General features: G+C 37.2%; 1 protein-coding gene across 11 annotated transcripts in view; it reads right to left on the reverse strand.

Annotated features, from left to right (window-relative positions):
• Positions 1-20669, reverse strand: part of PARP11 (poly(ADP-ribose) polymerase family member 11) — a 52502-nt gene that overhangs the window by 9873 nt on the left and 21960 nt on the right. For 5 of the 11 annotated variants that reach the window (XM_023182946.1, XM_023182951.1, XM_023182950.1 and 2 more), the window contains 5 exons: positions 8283-8411; positions 7289-7409; positions 4555-4630; positions 514-586; positions 303-433 (listed from right to left, as the gene is read on the reverse strand). In XM_023182946.1, the coding sequence (XP_023038714.1) occupies positions 303-433; positions 514-586; positions 4555-4630; positions 7289-7409; positions 8283-8411 (530 nt within the window). Of the gene's footprint in view, positions 1-302; positions 434-513; positions 587-4554; positions 4631-7288; positions 7410-8282; positions 8412-12123; positions 12329-20669 lie in introns of all 11 variants that reach the window. The other 6 variants (XM_023182952.2, XM_023182955.1, XM_023182954.1 and 3 more) reach the window with 4 other exon arrangements.

Below are 20669 nucleotides of genomic sequence, written 5' to 3' on the forward strand. Positions count from 1 at the left end.
AAGTCATATCAACAAAGCTAAACAGCTCCGACACTCCTCTGTAATGCTGATTTCAGCCAAGATGCATAGTTCTAAACCTTGAAAGGAAGGAGCTTCTCACATTGCAATGTTACAAGCCAAGTTTACAGACCAACTCTTTCACTCCCTAAGAATGCTGAAGAAGATCCCTGCGACCAGGTCAAAATATGGCAAGAGAAAAACAGCATGTCTACACCACTGAAAATTAACACAATTCAATATTTATGTTTTAACCATAAAAGACTTAGCGGTAAGGAGAAGGTTCAGATTAGAAACCATCTCACCTGCAAAAGAATTCCCACAAATCTAGGTTTTGAATTCTCTGAATTCTTTTAATTCGGTTGCGATCCATCGTTTTCCCAAAGAGATTAGCAACTTCATTATATTCATGTGTTTGACTGTGCAGAGGAATAAGCTGGAAAAATAAATTTGCATAGATTTACTGCGGTCCTTTCCGATTTCTTTCATGGTATATTCAGTCCCTTCTGCTCTTACCTGATATGGTACTTGAGTGTTCACATTCTCCCAGTGTGGTGGCATAGGGATGGCCTCGTTTTCACAGATGTAACTGGAAACAGCAAAAGACAAAACAAAATATCAGAAGCTGATTATAATTACTGTCAAGAATTTAGCCTTTTCTTCAAAGTTTAATTTTCATTTTCAGGGTATTGTGACAAATGCAATTAAATATAGTCGTTGGTTTCTTTATTTAAAAATTATTGAATGTCTATGTGTGCTACTTTTTAGATGCTGAAAAGTGAACTTTCGATGGAAAATATACAACCCTATATATCATAAAAATTTCAAAAACAGTTGCTTAGTTGCCTTTTTTTGAAATTTCCAAAATTTCTTTAAAATGTGAAGATTTGGCCGGGCGCGGTGGCTCAAGCCTGTAATCCCAGCACTTTGGGAGGCTGAGACGGGTGGATCGCGAGGTCAGGAGATCGAGACCAACCTAGCTAACACGGCGAAACCCCGTCTCTACTAAAAAACACAAAAAACTAGCCTGGCGAGGTGGCGGTCGCCTGTAGTCCCAGCTACTTGGCAGGCTGAGGCAGGAGAATGGCGTAAACCCGGAAGGCGGAGCTTGCAGTGAGCTGAGATCTGGCCACTGCACTCCAGCCTGGGCGACAGAGCGAGACTCCGTCTCAAAAAAAAAAAAAAAAAAAAAAGTGAAGATTTTAGGCAAAGAAATTAAAAATAAAATCAAGCTCCTGATGAAAACAAAAGGCTGAAACTCATGCTTATATTGCCTATTGAATAAAATCAAAACTCCTCAACCATTCATTCAATGTTCTCCAAGATCTAACTCAAACCTAAACCTTTCTCTGTTAATTGCCCACTATTCTCTCCAACAGCCCACTAACTTTAACGGTTATTAGCACAGTCAGTCAGCAAATCTCAAAAACTATCAAACATATTCAAGCCACCGGATGTGAATACACAAAAACACAGTGATGTTGAGGGATTTAACAGTAAAAGGCTGAAAATGACACACCAATCGCCTCCAGTGATTGGAGGTTACTAAAGAAATTAATAAATTTCAAACTGATCTTCAGCTTACTTTTTTCAAACTTATTTTAATGAAAAAAATCAAATATGTGGTTTAAAAATTAATATGTATAAAGAAATATATAGTGAGAAGTTTTCCTCCCACTCCTGTCCCTGCTATGTCCAAGTCTCACTTTTTGCCCCATCTCCTGGTAATTATTATTTTAGTCTCTTGGGTATTCTTCCAGAGCTCCTATTTAGGTTAATATAAGCTAAGCTCTTTGCTCACACAGATGGTAGCATAAAGCATACATTTATTGCACCTGTGTTTTTGTTTTTTACTTCATAGATTCTTAGAGCTCTTTCTGTAACAGTACATAGAGAGTATCATTATTCCTAGTGCTTACAACAGAGCCTGGTAAATAGTACACACTCAATAAGTACTAGATGAATGAATGAATGCATTCTATTGTACAGATGCACAGAATTCCACCATATGGATATACCATAATAATATTTAGCTTGTCTCCAACTTTTTGCTACTGTATTAAGAATGCTGGCCCGGCGCAGTGGCTCACGCCTGTAATCCCAACACTTTGGGAGGCCGAGACAGATGGATTGTCTGAGCTTAGGGGTTCAAGAGCAGACTGGACAACACAGTGAAACCCCGTCTCTACTAAAATACAAAAAAAGTAGCTGGGCATGGTGGTGTGCAGCTGTAATCTCAGCTACTTGGGAGGCTGAGACAGGAGAATCACTTGAACCCGGGAGGTGGAGGTTGCAGTGAGCCAAGATGGCACCACTGCACTCTAGCCTGGGCGACAGAGTGAGACTCCGTCTCAAAAAAAAAAAAAAAAAAATGCTGCAGGAGCACATTTGTTCATCTGTCATGTTACATGTCCACTTGTCTATCTGTAAAATAACATATTTGAAATAGAATTTCTGGGTCAAAGAATATATTTTTTCATAATTTTAACAGATACCAACCAAATGCTGTCTTTGAACGTACCTACTGACATTCTCACCAGAAATATAGAAATTGCCTATTTTCCCGCAACCACTCCAAAAAGGTGTGAGATCAAACTTTTGAATTTTAGTCAATTTGATAGTAAAAATCAGTCTGGTATTAATTTGTTTTTCTCTTATTATGAGTGAGGTTGTATGAACTGTTCAAATTATTTGCCCATGTTGATCTCCTATTTAGAGAGTTCTAAAGTATTTCATATAATATGGAGAATACCCCTTCAACTACAAGAATGAATAAAAATATTTTCCCAATTTTTTGTGAGAAAAAAAATGCCTAAAACATACTTGGCCTAAAGTATCTTTTAGCTATGACCAAAAGAATGTTTTTAGTTTTTATGTAGTCAACAGCCTTAAATAACTCCTTGCCAATAGGAAGCATGTATTACTTACCTTGCATGTAATAAATGCTCAATGTATTCCCACAGTAAATAAATATTTCTATATCAGCACCTACTGACCTTCAACACCCTACTGTATCTTACCTAAATAGTCCTCTCCTTTTATTATTATCTTGCTTATTGTCCTCTATTCTGCTTAATTCTCTCCTTGTCCTGTCTTTGTTCTATGGTTTGTACAGTCTGTGACAGAACAACAAAGTGTTTGATCCCATCACAGTGCTTCTTGCCTCCACCAAAGCATAGCAGATACAATGTACAATTACAATAACATCTTCCGTTATTATGTCTCATTTTTCATTTTTCTCCCAGATTAAATACTTTCTGAAGATAAGTAACTCTTTTATTATATTATTCATACTAAAAAATGTGGATATGACGTAGCTAGTAAAGAAATACTATTCTCTATATTCCACAGAAGTACAAGAGCATTTCTTACATAAGTACTTGGAATAACTTTTAAATCGTGATGCTAAAATAAAACCAAAGTAAATGCTAAAATAAAAACAAAAGTCGAGAAACAAACTGATAGAAACTTAAAATATTTCTTTTAATTAACACGCTACCTTTTTTTTCAGTTTCATTTTAAATTATTTGAACAAAAAGAATTTCAATACTTGCTTGAAGAGTCATTTTAGAAAATAGGACACATGCTTTAAGATTTTCTTCCTTCAAGTCCATTCACATGAATAATAAATATTTATTGTCTTCTGACATTTATAACTCCTTTTTCAGACTTCTTATGGCCAGAGCAAGCAAAAAAGAAAATTTGTAACCAAGTTCCAGGGAAGAGAAAGCAATACTGTTGTCCACTGTTCTACCACCTTCCTTAGGTCTCCCTTAGTCGCTACAAATTTGAAATTACTTCTAGGAGTTGACCAATGGAGATCAATGGAGGTGGAAACAAAGTGAACAATTAGCTGGTTCTTACAGCCCCAATAATTGTATGTCTCTGAGAGAATATTTCCAAGTTAACAATTTAAACTTACCTCAGTGAGTTATTTTATGAGTTCAGAGCAGAGACTACAAGGCATTTTGTAACTACCATGTAAACTGTTCTAAAGAATTAAAAAATGTAAATACACAAGAAGAAAGGAAAAGGATAACATGAAAGGAAGCACTTAGAGTAAATAATAATGTTGCTATTTTGTCAACAAATGAGAGATTTGATATTTATTTATTTATTTATTTTAATTAATTTTTTTTTTTTTTTTTTGAGATGGAGTCTTGCTCTGTCGCCCAGGCTGGAGTGCTGTGGTGTGATTTTGGCTCACTGCAAGCTCCACCTCCTGGGTTCACACCATTCTCCTGCCTCAGCCTCCCGAGTAGCTGGGATTACAGGCGCCCGCCACCTCGCCTGGCTAATGTTTTCATATTTTTAGTAGACACGGGATTTCACCATGTTAGCCAGGATGGTCTCGATCTCCTGACCTCGTGATCCACCCACCTTGGCCTCCCAAAGTGCTGGGATTGCAGGCATGAGCCACCGCGCCTGGCCCAAAATTTGATTAAAAGATCAATATTATCAAATGGCCTACCAAAATATTTTCAGTCTATTTGTTTTTCTGTCCAATAGTAAGAAAAAAAAAACCCACTCTTTCCACCCCTATTCTCTTTACCATACCTGAAAGCACTGATAGAAAAGGGGGCTCTTTTTATTAAGCGCTGCTTTCCAGTGGTGAGATTCATTTGCTTCATTTCTGTACACAAAGACAAGATATTAGATAAGTCATAAAAACACACTGTAGTATAAAGTGTCATGAAGATTAACAGCCACGCTACGCGATGATCAGGAATCAAGGAGCTTTGGGAGGAGCTGGCCAGCATAGTATATTATGGGTACTTTAGCATACCGCTAGGGATCATGTTGTGAAGGTGCTATTCAAGGAAGCACAGCTTCATTGCTTGATCTAAGCTCACACATAAAGATGCTAATTTCATCCACTGCTCAGTATGCACGGTCTATTCCCCTTCTGTACCACATTTAGGTTAAACAGACACTAAACTAGGAGAGTTCTAAACTCAGGAAAGCTGAGTACTAGAAAGAGAGAAATTACAGTATTAAATGTGGTTGGTTTATTAAGTAGAAAAATGTACTTCTATCTCTCCAAAAATTTTGGAAATGATTATAAAACTTGTACAACTTACAGAATTTCAAAAATTTCTACATTTCCTGATTTCTCCTTAATTATATAACTAAACCTAAAAAATAGAAAACCTGGCTAGACCCAGTACAAACTTACATAAAAAGATTCTAGTGATAAGAGACTGATTACTTAAAGGTATCCTTTTCTTCTTTCATCCATGCCTCACTCATGGCAATATTTACCAGGTCCATTTCTTCATTCCTCAAAGTTAAGTGGTGATTCTTAATGTAAGATTCTAGCCAGTTTACCTCATCTAATTGACATCATTCCATTTCAGAACGATTAGGATTACCCACCCAGACCAAGGCTAGTATAAAGTGTGTTCTGTCCTTTCTGTGTTCTCCTAGACTCTACACACACTGGATTTACCACTGTTCAGGGAACAAGCAGGATCATCTCAGCATGTGGAGCAAGACCTGTGATGCCACCTTCTTGGACCATCTCATTTTGAGTTTACTTTTTACCATTTTTATAGAGAAAACCTGAGTTGGCTAGGGGCAGAATGGTTGGAGCTGAAATCTGCAAAGAGTACATGTGAAATGCTAATACCCACGCCTTTGAAACAGGATCATTACATAGAGGGTTGGGGAACTCAAGTTATTAGTATATGTAACTCCTGTTCCTTAATAATGATATTTTTAATAAACTCTATTTTCTGACAGCAAGTTTCCAAAAAGTGTAGTATACTAAAAAATATTCTTTCAGAAACATGTGGCTTGCTGAATTATCTACCAAATGCTTTGATACATTTCATGCTCTACATGAGGTCTGTTGTCTGTGCATATCATTCAGTTTCAGTTCTCCCTCAAAAATACCTGTACACATGACGAAAAATGCCTACCAGACACCTTCTGCCTAGACTGCAGCAGAGGGACAAATGTCAGGGCCTCTTAAATCCTGCTGATTTGCCTAATGGCATTAAAAAATTATGGCTTGTCACGAGTAAGGATCTCATGGTTTTAAACTCTTGATAATTAAAAAAAAAAAAAAAAAAAAAACAAGAAAAACAACTTTGGTGGGATAATAATTATTACATATTTGGTTCCATCAATCACTTACTGGACAAATCCCCTTCACTGTTTCTGGGCCGTGGCTCATCCCTGGGGATTTCCTAATGTTTCCCCACCCTACCCAGCCACAGTGCGCTACGAACACTGTCATAAAGACACTACTCACAGGAATTGCGAGAGAGCAGCTAAAGGACTAAGCTGTGGGGCAAACAAAATGTTCTTTTATTAAGAAAGCCTCCCATCCACGTCGTGTTTGCCTCTAAGCAATAAATAGCTGAAACTAACTGCTTGAAACTTGAGGAGCTCAGTTCATCAGGTTTTTCATGGGACACCCCAAAACATGCCCATATATCACAGATGAAATCCAAAGTGGGACTGATTTCCAGATTATCTGGCTAATCTGTGAAAGAGCCAAATAAATATGAAAATGACAGAAGGCAATGTCCATTAAAGAAATGGTTTTCTGACAAAGACATCAAGAGAAAGGTCATTCAGCTAAAACTTGTTCTTGAAACTACTGCCAACTACCTATGACTTTCTCACTTGACATCTGTTTGATCCTTAAAGTAAAAAAGTTCTGGCCAAGCAAGGTGGCTCATGCCTGTAATCCCAGCACTTTGGGAGGTGAGGCGGGTGGATCAGGAGGTCAGGAGTTCAAGACCAGCCTGGTCAACATGATGAAACACTGTCTCTACTAAAAACACAAAAAAGTTAGCCGGATGTGGGGTCGGGTGTCTGTAATCCCACCTACTCAGGAGGCTGAGGCAGAGACTTGCTTGAACCCGGGAGGCGGAGGCTGCAATGAGCTGAGATCGTGCCACTACACACCAGCATGGGTGACACAGCGAGACGTCTCAAAAAAAAAATGTAAAAATGTTCTTACCTATTTCAAAAGACTGATGGGATGATGAATAAAACAACTGATACAGTGTTTTGTGTTCCTTAGAAGTATGAAATGCACTTAGTATATATGACAATCTTCACATACATTAATATACACAACCATATAAACACACCTTTTATAAAAGGTAATGTTGCTCAAGATTTTAAAACTTGAATTTTTATAGAGGTACTTTTGTATATAACAAAAAAGATATACTTCACTGTTGGCAAATATATCAACTAATCCTGACCTTCAGAGCTGTAGATTTTACCATATCAATATACTAAAAACACACAACTATTAGGGAAAAAAACATACCTGCAAAGTCTATCTTGTAGCTGAATTTGGAAGTAGTAAAAGAAATGGAGCCACAAGGGTTTGATTTGAAGCTTTTTTCGATATCTTCACTGCTAACTGAACACTGACTGTTGGTATCCGGCTTTAAGACAAACCAGAAAGTTTCATTTACCAGCTGTTCACATTAATGACTTGGCCACAGAGGTGGTACTGTGGTCATAGAGACAGGGAATGGAGGGACAAGGGAAACTTACTAATCACCTGTTCTAGTTCCCAACACACATGGAGACTCACAACTAAGCCAGCATATTGAAAATGGTTTAAGGATCTCCAGTGAAGAAACAACTGGTTACAGTCCCCTTCAATAACTAGATATATATAGAAATATAGTTATTTTTCCAGATAATCACAATTTTTACAGATTATTCCAATAATCAAACTTTCTAAGTGGCTCAAATTAAATCTTTTCTAGTTTAGTAGACTAAAAAAAAAGACTACAGGTTTTGAGTACGGATGCAAATCTCAGTTTCACTAGCTGTGTGACCCTTGACAAATTATGTCAACTTTTCTGAGTCTTACTTTCCTTGACTGTAAGAGAGAATGTTAACATCTGCTTCCAAGTTACTGTGAGGATAAGGGAGAAAATAAATGTACAACACCTAACATAACACCTGGCGTACAGAAGTGTTTAATACGGATTTGTTCTTCCCTTTCTTTGTCCATCAAACCAAATTTGGAGTTGCTCAGATGTACTGACACCATGCAACTCTCAGTCACATTCGTCTTCTGTACACACAGTAAACACATATTGTTTCTTCTAAATAAATGAGTGTGAAAACTTGGGGAAACGAAAAGGAAAAGGACTAGAATAATTTCTAACTTTTTTTTAGTTAAATGATTTTATTTCCTTAAGGTTTAACTTCAAGTTCTATATTTATATTCATTTTACATACATTAGCAACGTGATGCTAAGTGAATCGAAAACACTTCTGCTAAATTCAAGGAAAGGAGATACCTGAAACATGTGCCACTTCCCACATTCTGCCAAGTAAAACCAGCCCCACTGGGTATCTGATGTGTCCATGTCATCCACTTCATTGTTTGTTGTTTTAGAAAAGAATTCTTCTGCTTTGTGAAACATCTCCTGAAAAGCCAGAAAGAGGTGGAGGAAGAAATAATTCTATTAATAACAAGTACACTTTTTACAGATCATTTTACTTCTTTACAAAGAGTGTTATTCAAGTGTCTTTCCTCCCATGACACTTTAAAAACAGCCTTCTATCTTGCATATTGGCTCTGAAGATAAACATTTAAAATGTTGGACATCATTGCTTAACAATTTAGGCAAATAATAATAATCTTAGGTAGAATATGCCAATGTCTATTCAATCATTTAAGTAAGCTATATCAACATCAATAATCACTTCAGGTTTTCAGCATAGCCCCAAGCAATTTCAATTTTATCTTATGTTCATGTATTTGGTCAAAAGGACCCGTGCTATCACACTAGTTTAAGATCAAATGCATCTAATTTTTATTTTAAACAGCCATTTGATTTAATGGCATGGAAGGATATTTATATGGTGTTGACTGTAAAAGATTACAAGAAAATAGAAACAGTATAATCCAATTTTAATAAAAATAAACTTACCCCTGTGAATGTGTGTGTGTGTATCTGTATATGTAAATGTTTACACACATACATAGAAAAAAGTCTGGATGTATATATAACAATCTACCACCATTTTTTCTAAGTGTCAGGATAAAATAGCAATAATAGTAAACTTTATGTGACTTACTATGTGCCAACTGCTGTTCTAAGTACTACACAGATGATAACGCATTTAGGTCTCACAACAACTTAGAGACAGATACTATCAGTACTCCAAATTTATAAACGAGGAAACTAAGGTATAGAGAAGTCATACAATGAGGAAGTCAAGATTCAAACCCAACATCCTGGTTTCAGGGTCTATGCACTTAGCCACCGTCACATACTGTCTTATACTTCATTATCAATGATTTCGTAATTTTAACTATACCAATTAACTCACATACACATTATCTTTGAAAAGTTTTAAACATTCTTGGTTGGGTATTGCAATGAAGAAGTCTCTAGAAAGGAGACGAAGAGGCTGGTCAAAGAAAATTAAACTCAATCTGGAATTTGGCTTCCTGTCCTCATTCTTCAAGGGTTTTTAAATTATTGAGTTTATAGAACTACTACATAAAAAATATTCTCCTTGCAAAAAATCAGAACATTCAAAATAAAGCTAAAGACTTTTTTAACCATCACTTCCATTCCTGGTACCTTCTCACCTTTCTTCTCCAGGGTGAGCCAATGCTATAATTTCACTGAGTATCTTTCAGAGCTCTCTCTCTCTCACTCTGTGTTTGTGTGTGTATAATTATACACATATAAAAACACATAGAGTTATTGATGATTTGATAAAAATTTGATTTCCTGTATCATTGATTTTTTTTTTTTTTTACAATGAATATGTACTACTGGGCAATTTAGAAAGTATTTGCCTCTTAATTTCATCATTTAAAATGTCCATCCTATTTTTAGAAGCAGTAGTAACCTGCAATAAGTCTCTATTACCTTGTCTAGGCCACATTTGGTTCTTCACACAACGAAAAATGATCGACTCCTTCCTCATTGGGTTGTTGGTACAAATGAATGAGACAATGCAGTAAAGTACCAAGCACAGTGCCTGACCTCAATGAAGGGGGTCTGTTATTTTTTATATATGTTTGGAAACTCAAGCAATGCTTTATGATTATTTCCCACTTTTTCTTCATGTTTTAAATTCGATTGGCTTCTAAGAAATGAAAACTAGAACACCCTAGGATCAAAGGCTTCTGGTTTAGGACCCACTATTTACCTTATCTATTTTAACCACACAATAAAGACAATGACTTACAGTTTAAGATCAAACTGTCCAGTGAGCTATTCACAATTCCTACTGCTTTTTTAAATTAATGCTAATTTCATTTGGCCATTTAACTGTGAGAAAGAGAGAAAGAAAGCAAATGTGACCTAAATTTAGCTTTTCTTCTGAAAATAACCAGAAAAATTTGGAAGAATGAGATGGGAGCTAACAGTTAAAAATATTTGCCTTATGAATTCTATCTTTTCTCTATTAGAAAAGAGAATAGAAAAGAGAAAAGTTCCCTTTATACAGCATACATATACACGTGTGCTCTGCTATAAAACACCTTACCTAAGACTTCACTTTAGGCCAGGTCACAAATGAAAGTGTTTCAGCAACATCCTTTCAGAGCTTTCTGTTATAAATAGCTTTGGGTGGGACTTAGGACAGCCCCATCTTGTATTTGTCACAGTTTTAGAGAGGACAGCACTATAGACAGGTACCATTGTATTGAACAATTCTAAAGCACTTCAAATCTTATAAAATTCCTTATCAATTTACACTATTTCTTTTCCTCCACAATTCAATGTGCAGGAGAGAAAAGTGATTATTTTCCGATTAAAGTCAGGAAAAAAAACAAAGCAGAGAATAATACAATTTTACAGTCTAGATTCACAGCCAGCAGTACAGAGAAGATTAAAGAAACACCTAAGGCCTCCTGAACCTCAGTTCTTCCCCTGCGTGACCAAGCCCCACGGCCTCCTTCCACACATGCAGTTATTTCTCCTCTCCTTTGCTTCACAGATGCTCTGAGTTTCTTTCAAAAGATGCATTTTATAAGATTAAACATTTCGATTTTCTACAGTAAGTTTTCTCTACAAAGAAATGACTATTTTGCATAATTATGTTCAAAGAGTTAAGTCAAATTTAAATTAATAACTTTAAAATACCGCAACCGTAGTAAGAATGGCTCTAGGCCAGGACACATTTATGGGTAATAAAAAGAATATCCACCAGTTATCGGTTATGACGTAGGTATTTAATGATGTTAGATGAATGAACTTGTTCAGTCACAAGGCCACATCCTGTCTGATTTTCCTGTTTGTAATTAGAAGCAGGCTGGGAAGAAAAAAAAAGCTAGTACAAAGCAGTAAAGCATTTTGTAAAGTTTCCAGGGCAATGGGTATGCTGGTAGAGCTTGTCTTCATGTTATCTGTTACAGAGAGAATCTTTATTTACAGAGCCTGGGAACAGTCAGTCTGGATCATCAAATTGAAAAGCTGTGTGGAAAATAAGTTTAAAGTCAAAATCCTGGTCTATATAAGGAAAATAATGCTGCCTCCCAGACTGGTTTCAAGTTTTCTGACATGAATTTTAGTTTACTACAACGAAGTATAATTTATTTTGTTAGCATGAGTATAGCATCTTGAGGAAATCATATTTGGTAATAATAACTTCCTTAATGACAGAACAAGGAGCTCAGTGGAACTGGCCAAACTACATTTTAAAAACTAGTAGGCTGGGCATGGGGGGTCACACCTGTAATCCCAGGGCTTTGTGAGGCTGCAAAGGAAGGTTCATATGAGGCCAGGAGTTTGAGGCAAGCCTGACAACACAGTGAGACTCCATCTCCACAAAAAAATAAAATAAAAATTCCTCAGGCACGCTGATGCATGCTTGTAGTCCCAGCCACTTGAGAGGCTGAGATGGAAGGACTGCCTAGCAGTTTGAGGCTGCAGGGAGCTAAGATCATGCCACTGTACTCCAGCTTGGACAACAGAGCAGGACCCTGTCTCACAAAAATTAACTAACTAAAAATTAAAAACTGTGAAAATTATTTTAAAAAACAAACATTTAAAGTCTCTGGAAATTGTACTAAGGGCATACAGAAAGTGGAGAAACATTTATTCAAGGAAATTTACTAAATCTCAGAATAAGTTAGAGTCTGTGGCATTTGAGTTACAAACCACCATTTCTCACCTCCTGCCAGGTCTGTGTTATGAAGGCTCCACCTGCAGTACATGTAGCCAAAGACAGGCAGAGGGCTCCCCCTCCCTCAGGCTCCTGGACTGTGGCGAGTTTTACCCTGGGAGGCGCAGGCTGCTGGTGTTTCTCCTCTCCTTCAGCCCAGAGGTGCAGAAGCTCTGTTCTGGAGAGGTGACACAGACGACCAGTCTCTCTTCCCCTACACAGCCCCCATTCAAAAGGTGGAAGTTCTATTCCAGGTACAGCAGGCTGAGAATACTGGGCCCTGACTGCCACCGCCCCAACTTGCTCCCAAGGGCTGCTACCACCACCCCAGTGACCACTCTAAGAATGGAGTGTTACTCTGGGGGAAAAAAAGGCTCTCACCTTCAGCCCCAGGTGCAGTGGCATGGAGATTCTGCTCAGGGGGAAAGACAGGCCGTAAGGACAAAGAGCTCTACATTCCCACCTGAGAGGACTGACATTATTTGGAACAGAGAGGAGAAGCCCATGCTTAGGGCATTACCAAAAACTGTGGGCCGGTGCAGTAGTTCATGCCTGTAATCCCAGCACTTTGGGAGGCCAAGATGGGCAGATCACCTGAGGCCAGGAGCTTGAGACCAGCCTGGCCAACATGGTGAAACCCCATCTCTACTAAAAACACAAAAAATTAGCCACCCGTGGTGGCGGCACCTGTAGTCCCAGCTCCTCAGGAGGATGAGACAAGAGGACCGATTGAACCCCGGAGGCAAAGGTTTCAATGAGCCGACATCACGCAACTGCACTCTAGCCTGGGCGACAAGAGCGACATTCCATCTCAACAAGAAAGAAAGAAAACAGTGGAAATCTTAATGAACACCAAGAAAGGCTAGGAGCTCCAATACAAGCAGAATGGCAGAGCAGGCAGAAGTTTAACGCAGAGAACCACAGACAGCCAGAAGAGCCCTCTTAGATCATTGAGGAGTCAGAAAGGCACTATAAAAACACTAGGCTGTATCCACCCAGGAATGGTCAGGGCAGAACATGGGGCAGTCTTGAAAACACTCTCTAAGCTATACATATACTCATCAACACAGCGTAGAAACTTCACTGGCACAAGGGTCTTAACAACAACTTCTGGTTACACACAACTTAACAGAAGCTACTCTGACCCAGGGGCAATTCCTATGAAGCCAGGGTTAAAGGAAACAGCACTATCATCCCTGGAAGTCTGGAATACTGTGTACATGCCAAAGGTTGGGCCCTCTCAGGAACTAACTTCCAAGCTACTAGTCCTTGGCTAAATGTAGGACAAAAAGAAAAAAAAAGTAAACTCCCTGAACTATGATAGCAGCCACCAAGCCACACACACTTAAGGGTAAATTTAACACTTAAGGGTAAAAATCTAACTACCTAAAGGAAAGTAAGCACAATCTGTGACCAGTACGTAGTCTATGCCAATCCAGAAATGCCACATAAGTAGTCAGGCTAAGAGATTAAGAACAATGGGGAAAAACCTGAGCTGGGATATTAGAAGCTACACATTGTGAGGAAAATGGACTTTACAGAATTTGTTCAGCTGTATCACTAAACACATAAACCAATAACCAAACACAATAGGGATCAGCATCCAGAGTTGCTATGTTACTTAAAATATCCAGTTTTCAAGAAAAAAGTTATCAGACATAAAAAAAAACTCCACAAAGATGTGAGCAATACCCATAGAAAACCAAAAGAAGCTGCCTCTAGATGGGGCACAGGTGGTAGACTGAGCAAACAAACATTTCCAAGCAATTAATACAAATATGTTCAAAGACCTAAATGAAACTATGCTTAACAGGTTAAGGGAAATTATGATGACAATGTCTCATCAAATAAATAGTATCAATAAAGAGAGAAATAATTTAAAATAACCAAATGGAAATTCTGGAGTCGAAAAGTATAGTAAGTAAAATGAAAAACTCACTAGAAAGGCTCAGTGGTAGCTCTGTGAACTTTCATATCAGCAAACTTGAACATAAATGAACAGACATTATGTAATAGATGAAATGTAAGAAAGGAAAGAAAAAAATTAAAGAAAAATAAACAGAGCATTAGAGAAATGTGGGATACCATTAAGTGCACCAACATATAAATAACTGGAGTATCAGAAGCAGAGGAGAGAGAGAAAGGCACAGGAAAAACCTTAAAGAAAGTAAAACTATCCAAATTTGTAAATTGTATATATATATATACACCCACATATATAGACACATGTATATATACACACATACACACACACACGTATAGATGTGTGTGTGTGTATAGACATAAATCTACACATCCAAGAAGCTCAATACATTCCAAAAGTGAAAAACACAGAGATCCAAATGCAGACATATCAAAGTCAAAATTTGGAAAGTCAAAGACAAACAGAAAATCTTAAAATCAGGAAGAGAAAAACAACTGATCACATATAAGAGAATCCTAATGAGATTAACAGCTGACTTCTCATCAGAAATGCTAAAAGCCAAAGGTTAGGAGACAACATTCTCCGAGTACATAAAGTAAAAAACAAACAAACAAAAAAAAGCACCTATCAACCAAGAATCTTATACCAGCAAAACTATCTTTCAAAAATGAAGGTGAAATAAAGATATTGCCACAATTACAAAAACTGAGAGAATTCATTGCTAGCAAACCTGCTTTACAAGAAATAACAAAGGAAGTTTATTAGGCTGAAATGATACTAGGCAGTACTAACAATCCATGGGGGATAAAAAAGAACAGAAGAGTGCTGGTAAAGGTAATTATGTGAGTAATTTAAAGGTATAATTGCTGATTTCTCCTTTCACCTCTTGACTGATTTAAAAGTAACTACATAAACCAATGCATGAACTGCCAGTTCCAAGATGGTGGCACAGAAGATAGCTGGCTTCACTCCCTGCCCCCACAGAAAACCAAAAACAAATACACAGCACCAAGATTATCACCAGCAATACCCCAGAACGCAAATATTATGTAGGGAGAGGCAGTTCCCAGGGACACAGAGGAGTGAAAAAACTCTGAGCAGACAGTAAGGGAATTGGATTTTCTTACCCATGATACCTCACCACAAAATCAGCCCAGTATCAAGCATACAGAAAACTTTCCCCTGACTCATGATTTCTACACTGGAAAAAGTGAGATTAAGGTGGCCAACCAGCTTTCCCACCATCTTGGGTTCCCTGACAGACCTGTCCCTGCCTCAATCTACAGGAAGCACTGGGAATACCTGAAGGGAGAACTTTCCCTGAAAACAGCCAAAGACAAAGGAGTTAAGTAGGACTACAATCCCAAACCCTGGAAACTGCTCTGTAACTCAATCAAAGGAGACACCAAATCAGAGTGGCTATTCAGCAACACCACATTATAGGAGCTTCACCCACAGGTTTCCCAAGCACAAACCCCAAGTCAGCCTTCCCGCACTGCCAGGATAACCTCTTTGGTACCTCTCCCACTCAGCATGGGCAGTGTTCTAATTATTTACTGGAGCTAAGAAAAACCTGAGTGTAAGGCACCATCTAGTGCTTAAAAGGAGGCAGGGCTAGTGGGTAAAAAAAGATACTCAATAGCTAAATTACAAAGAATCTCTAATCTCTTTATATTACAACTTGTATCTATAAGATGTTTTCGTAAGTCTTGCGGCAACCATAATGCAAAAACCTATAATAGACCCACTAAAAATAAAAAGCAATGAGTTAAAACATACAACCAGAGAAAATCACTTACCCAGAAAGGAAGATGTAAGAAAGGAAGAGAGCAGTTACAAAACAACCAGAAAATAAGCAACAAAATGAACTAGCAAGGACAACCTTATAAATAATAACCCTGAATGCAAATGGATTCACTTCTCGAATTAAAGAGCACGGAGTGGCTGAATGGGGAAAAAAAAAATTCCAAATATATGATACTTACGAGAAACCGACCTCACCTATAAAGACACACATGAGGATGAAAGAGAAGGGATAAAGATATTCCATGCAATTGGAAAACAAAGAAGAGCAGAGTAGCCATATTTATAAAGAGATAAAATAGACTATGAACAAGGCCTGTAAAAAGAGAGAAAGAAGGTCAATAAATAATGACAATAGGGTCAACTAAGCAAGTGGACATAATAAGTATCTACGCACTCAACACCCAAGATCTTAAGCATATAAAACAAACATTAATAGACTTAAAGTGAGGGGCAGACTGCAATACAGCAAAAGTAAGAAACTTTAAAAAATAATAATAATAATAAAAAGTAAGGGACTTCCAGACAGAAAATCAACAACAACAACAACAACAAACCACATCAGATTTAAATTACACACTAGATCAAAGAGGCCTGTCATTTACAGAACATTTCACCCAATTGCTGCAGAATACACATTCTTTTCATCAACACAGGAAATATTCTTCAGAATAGGCCATATCTTAGGTCACAAAAAGTCTCAACAAAAAAGCAGAAATCATATCAATTATCTTTTCTGACTACAATGAAATGAAACTAGAAACCAAAGAAAGGAGGAACTTTGGAAACTACACAAAAACATGGAAATTAAACAACATGCTCCAAAATGACCAACTAGCCAATGAAGAAATTAAGAAGGAAATTTAAAATTTCTTAAAGCAAATGAAAGTGGAGATACAAAATACCAAAAGCTATGGAATACAATAAAAGCAGTACTAACAGAGAAGTTTATAGCAATAAACATCTGTATCAAAAAACTACACTTTAAAAAAAGAAGAAAACAACAACAATCTAACAATGCACACCTTAAGGAACTAGAAAAGCAAAAATAAACCAAATCCAAAATTAACAGAAGGAAAGAAATAATAAATACCAGAGCATAAAAAAAATTGAGACTTAAAAAGCAAAGCCACATTTTTCAAAAGATGAACAAAAATTGACAATTCTTAGTCTTAGTGAGACTAAGAAAAATAAGAGAAGATCCAAATAAATAAAATCAGAAATGAAAAAGGTGACAACTGAGACCAGAATAAATACAAAGAATTATTAGAGACTATTATAAACAACACGCCAACAGACTGGAAAACTGAGAGGAAACTGAAAAATTCCTGGACATATTCAATCTACTATGATTAAATCATAAAGAAAAAGAAAACTTGGGCCGGGCACAGTGGCTCACGCCTGTAATCCCAGCACTTTGGGAGGCCAAGGTGGGCAGATCACAAGGTCAGGAGATCGAGACCATCCTGGCTAACACGGTGAAACCCCGTCTCTACTAAAAATACAAAAAAAAATAGCCAGGTGTGGTAGCAGGCACCTGTAGTCCCAGCTACTCAGGAGGCTGAGCCAGGAAAATGGCATGAACCCGGGAGGCAGAGCTTGCAGTGAGCCAAGACTGTGCCACTGCACTCTAGCCTGAGCAACAGAGCAAGACTCCGTCTCAAAAAAAAAAAAAAAGAAAGAAAGAAAGAAATAGAAAACTTGAACAGGCTGCATGCAGTGGCTCATGCCTGTAATCCCAGCACTTTGGGAGGCTGAGGTAGGAGGATCATTTGTGGCCAGGAGTTCAAGACCAGCCTAGGCAACACAGCAAAACTCTGTCTCTGCACAAAATTTAAAAATTAGCTGGGCATGTGCTTGTGGTCCCAAATACTTTGGAGGCTGAGGTGGGAGTGGGAGTATCACTTGAGCTCCAGCATGTAAAGCTGCAGTGAGCTATGACTGCACCACTGCACTCCAGCCTGGCCAACAGAGAGAGAGATCCTGTAGGAAGAAAGAAAAGAAAAGAGAAGAAGAGAAAGAAGAGGAAAAATAAAGAAAATTAAAACCTAAACAAACCAATAACAAGTAACAAGATTGAAGCTATAATTATGTCTCTCAACAAAGAAAAGCTCAGGACCTGATGGCTTCACTGCTGAATTCTACAAACATTTAAAGAACTAATGCCAATTCTACTCAAACTCTTCAAAAAAATTGAAAAGGAAGAAATACCTCAAACTCATTCTATAAGACAGCATTATCCTTATATCAAAACCCAGTAAGGACACAACAAACAAAGAAAGCCATGGGCCAATATCACCCATGAACATAGATGCAAAAATCCTCAATAAAATACGAGCAAACTGAATTCAACAACATATTAAAAAAATCATTCACCATGATCAAGTGAGATTCACATCCCAAGGATGCAAGGATGGTTCAACATACGCAAATTAATCAACATGACAGATCACAACAGAACCAAGAAGAAAAACCATATAATCATTTTAATAGATGCTTTAAAAGCATTTGATAAAATTTAACATCTTCTAATAATAAAAACCCTCAACAAACTGGATATAGAAGAAACATATCTACTAAGGCCAGATGACAAACCCACAGCTAATAACACACTAAATGGGAAAAAATTAAAAGCCTTTCCTCCAAAATCTGGAACAAGACAAGGATGTCCAGTTTCACTACTGTTACTCAACACGATATTGGAAGTCCTGGCAAGAGTTAGGCAAGAAAGAGAAATAAATGGCAACCAAATTGGAGAAAAAAAAGTTAAATTTCCTTTGTTGACAGAAGACATAATCCTATTCTTAAAGAAACCTAAAAACTCCACCAAAAACTTGTTAGAACTGATAAATTCAGTAAAACTGCAGGATACAAAATCAACATACAAAAAATCAGTAGCATTTATATATGCCAAGAACAAACAATCTAAAAAAGAAATCAAAAAAGCAATTCAATTTACAATAGCTACAAATAATATAAAATACATAGAAGTCAATTTAACTAAAATGAAAGATCTATACAGGAAAAACTATAAAATTCTTATGAAAGAAATTAAAGACATAACAAACGGAAAGACATTCCACGCTCACGAACTGAAACAATTAATATTGTTAAAATGACAATACCACCCAAAGCAATTTACAGGTTCAACATAATCCCTATCAAAATACCAATGACATTCTTCACAGAAATAAACAAACGAACAAAAAATCCTAAAATTTATATAGAACCACAAAAGACCCTGAATAGCTAAAGCAATCCTGAGCAAAAACAAGGCTGGAGGCCTCACATTACCCAACTTCAAAATATACTACAAAGCTATAGTAATCAAATCAGCATGATACTTGCATAAAAACAGACACATAGACCAATGGAACAGAATACAGAACCCAGATATAAATCCACACATTTACAGCTAACTCATTTCAACAAAGTCACCAGGAACATAGAATGGGAACAGTCTCTTTAATAAATGGTGCTAGAAAAACTGGATAAAGACTATCCAATTTGCAGAAAAATAAAACCATACCACTCTCTCTAACCATATTAAAAAATCAAATCAAATTTAAAGACTTAAATCCAAGATTTGAAATTATGAAACTACTAGAAGAAAACATTGGGGAAATCAGAACATTGGTCTGGGCAAGATTTTTTGTGTAAGACCTCAAAAGCACTGCAACAAAAGCAAAAATGGATCACTGGAATTACATCAAACTAAAAAGAGTCTACACAACAAAGGAAACAATCAACAAAGTGAAGAAACAAGTCACAGAACAGGAGAAAATACGTGCAAACTATCAATGTGGCAACTGATTAATAATAAGAATATATAAGAAGCTCAAATAATTCAACAGCAAAGGAAAAAAAAAAACCCACAAATAATCCAATTTAAAATCGGGCAAAAGATCTGAATAGATATTTCTCAAAAGACATACAAATTACCAACAGGTATATGAGAAAATGCGCAAAATCACTAATTTTCGAAGAAATGCAAACCAAAACCACAATGAGACATCATCTCACCTCAGTTAAAACAGCTTTTATAAAAAGACAAAGAATAACAAATGCTAGCAAGGACGTGGAGAAAATGGAACCCTCGTATACTGTTGGTGGGAATGTAAATAAGAACAGTCACCATGGAAAACTATGGAGATGCCTCAGAAAAAAAAAAAAGATAGAACTAACATATTATCCAGCAACACCACTACTGAGTATATACCTAAAAGAAAAAAAAATCAATATAGTGAAGAGATATCTGCACTCCCGTATTTATTGCAGAATGATGCGTAATAGACAAGATAGGGAATCAACCTAAGTATCCATCCATGGATAAATGGATAAAGAAAATCTGGTTTCTATACACAATGGATTATCCAGCTGTAAAAAAAGAATGGAGTCATGACATTGGCAGCAACATGGATAGAATGAGAATTTATTATGTTAAGTAAAATAAGCCGAACACAGAAAGACAAGTATCACCCGTTCTCATTCATATGTGGGAGCTAAATAAGTAGAACTCATGAAGAGACAAAGTAGATTGGTGGTTACCAGAGGCTGGGAAGGGCAGGGGGAGAGAGTTGATTAAAAGAGGTTGATTAACGGGCAAAAATATACAGTTAGGGCCGGGCGCGGTGGCTCAAGCCTGTAATCCCAGCACTTTGGGAGGCCGAGATGGGCGAATCACGAGGTCAGGAGATCGAGACCATCCTGGCTAACACAGTGAAACCCCGTCTCTCCTAAAAAAATACAAAAAACTAGCCAGGCGAGGTGGCGGTGCCTGTAGTCCCAGCTACTCAGGAGGCTGAGGCAGGAGAATGGCGTAAACTCG

The sequence above is a fragment of the Piliocolobus tephrosceles genome, chromosome 10, assembly GCF_002776525.5.
Source record: "Piliocolobus tephrosceles isolate RC106 chromosome 10, ASM277652v3, whole genome shotgun sequence".
Lineage (NCBI taxonomy): Eukaryota > Metazoa > Chordata > Mammalia > Primates > Cercopithecidae > Piliocolobus > Piliocolobus tephrosceles.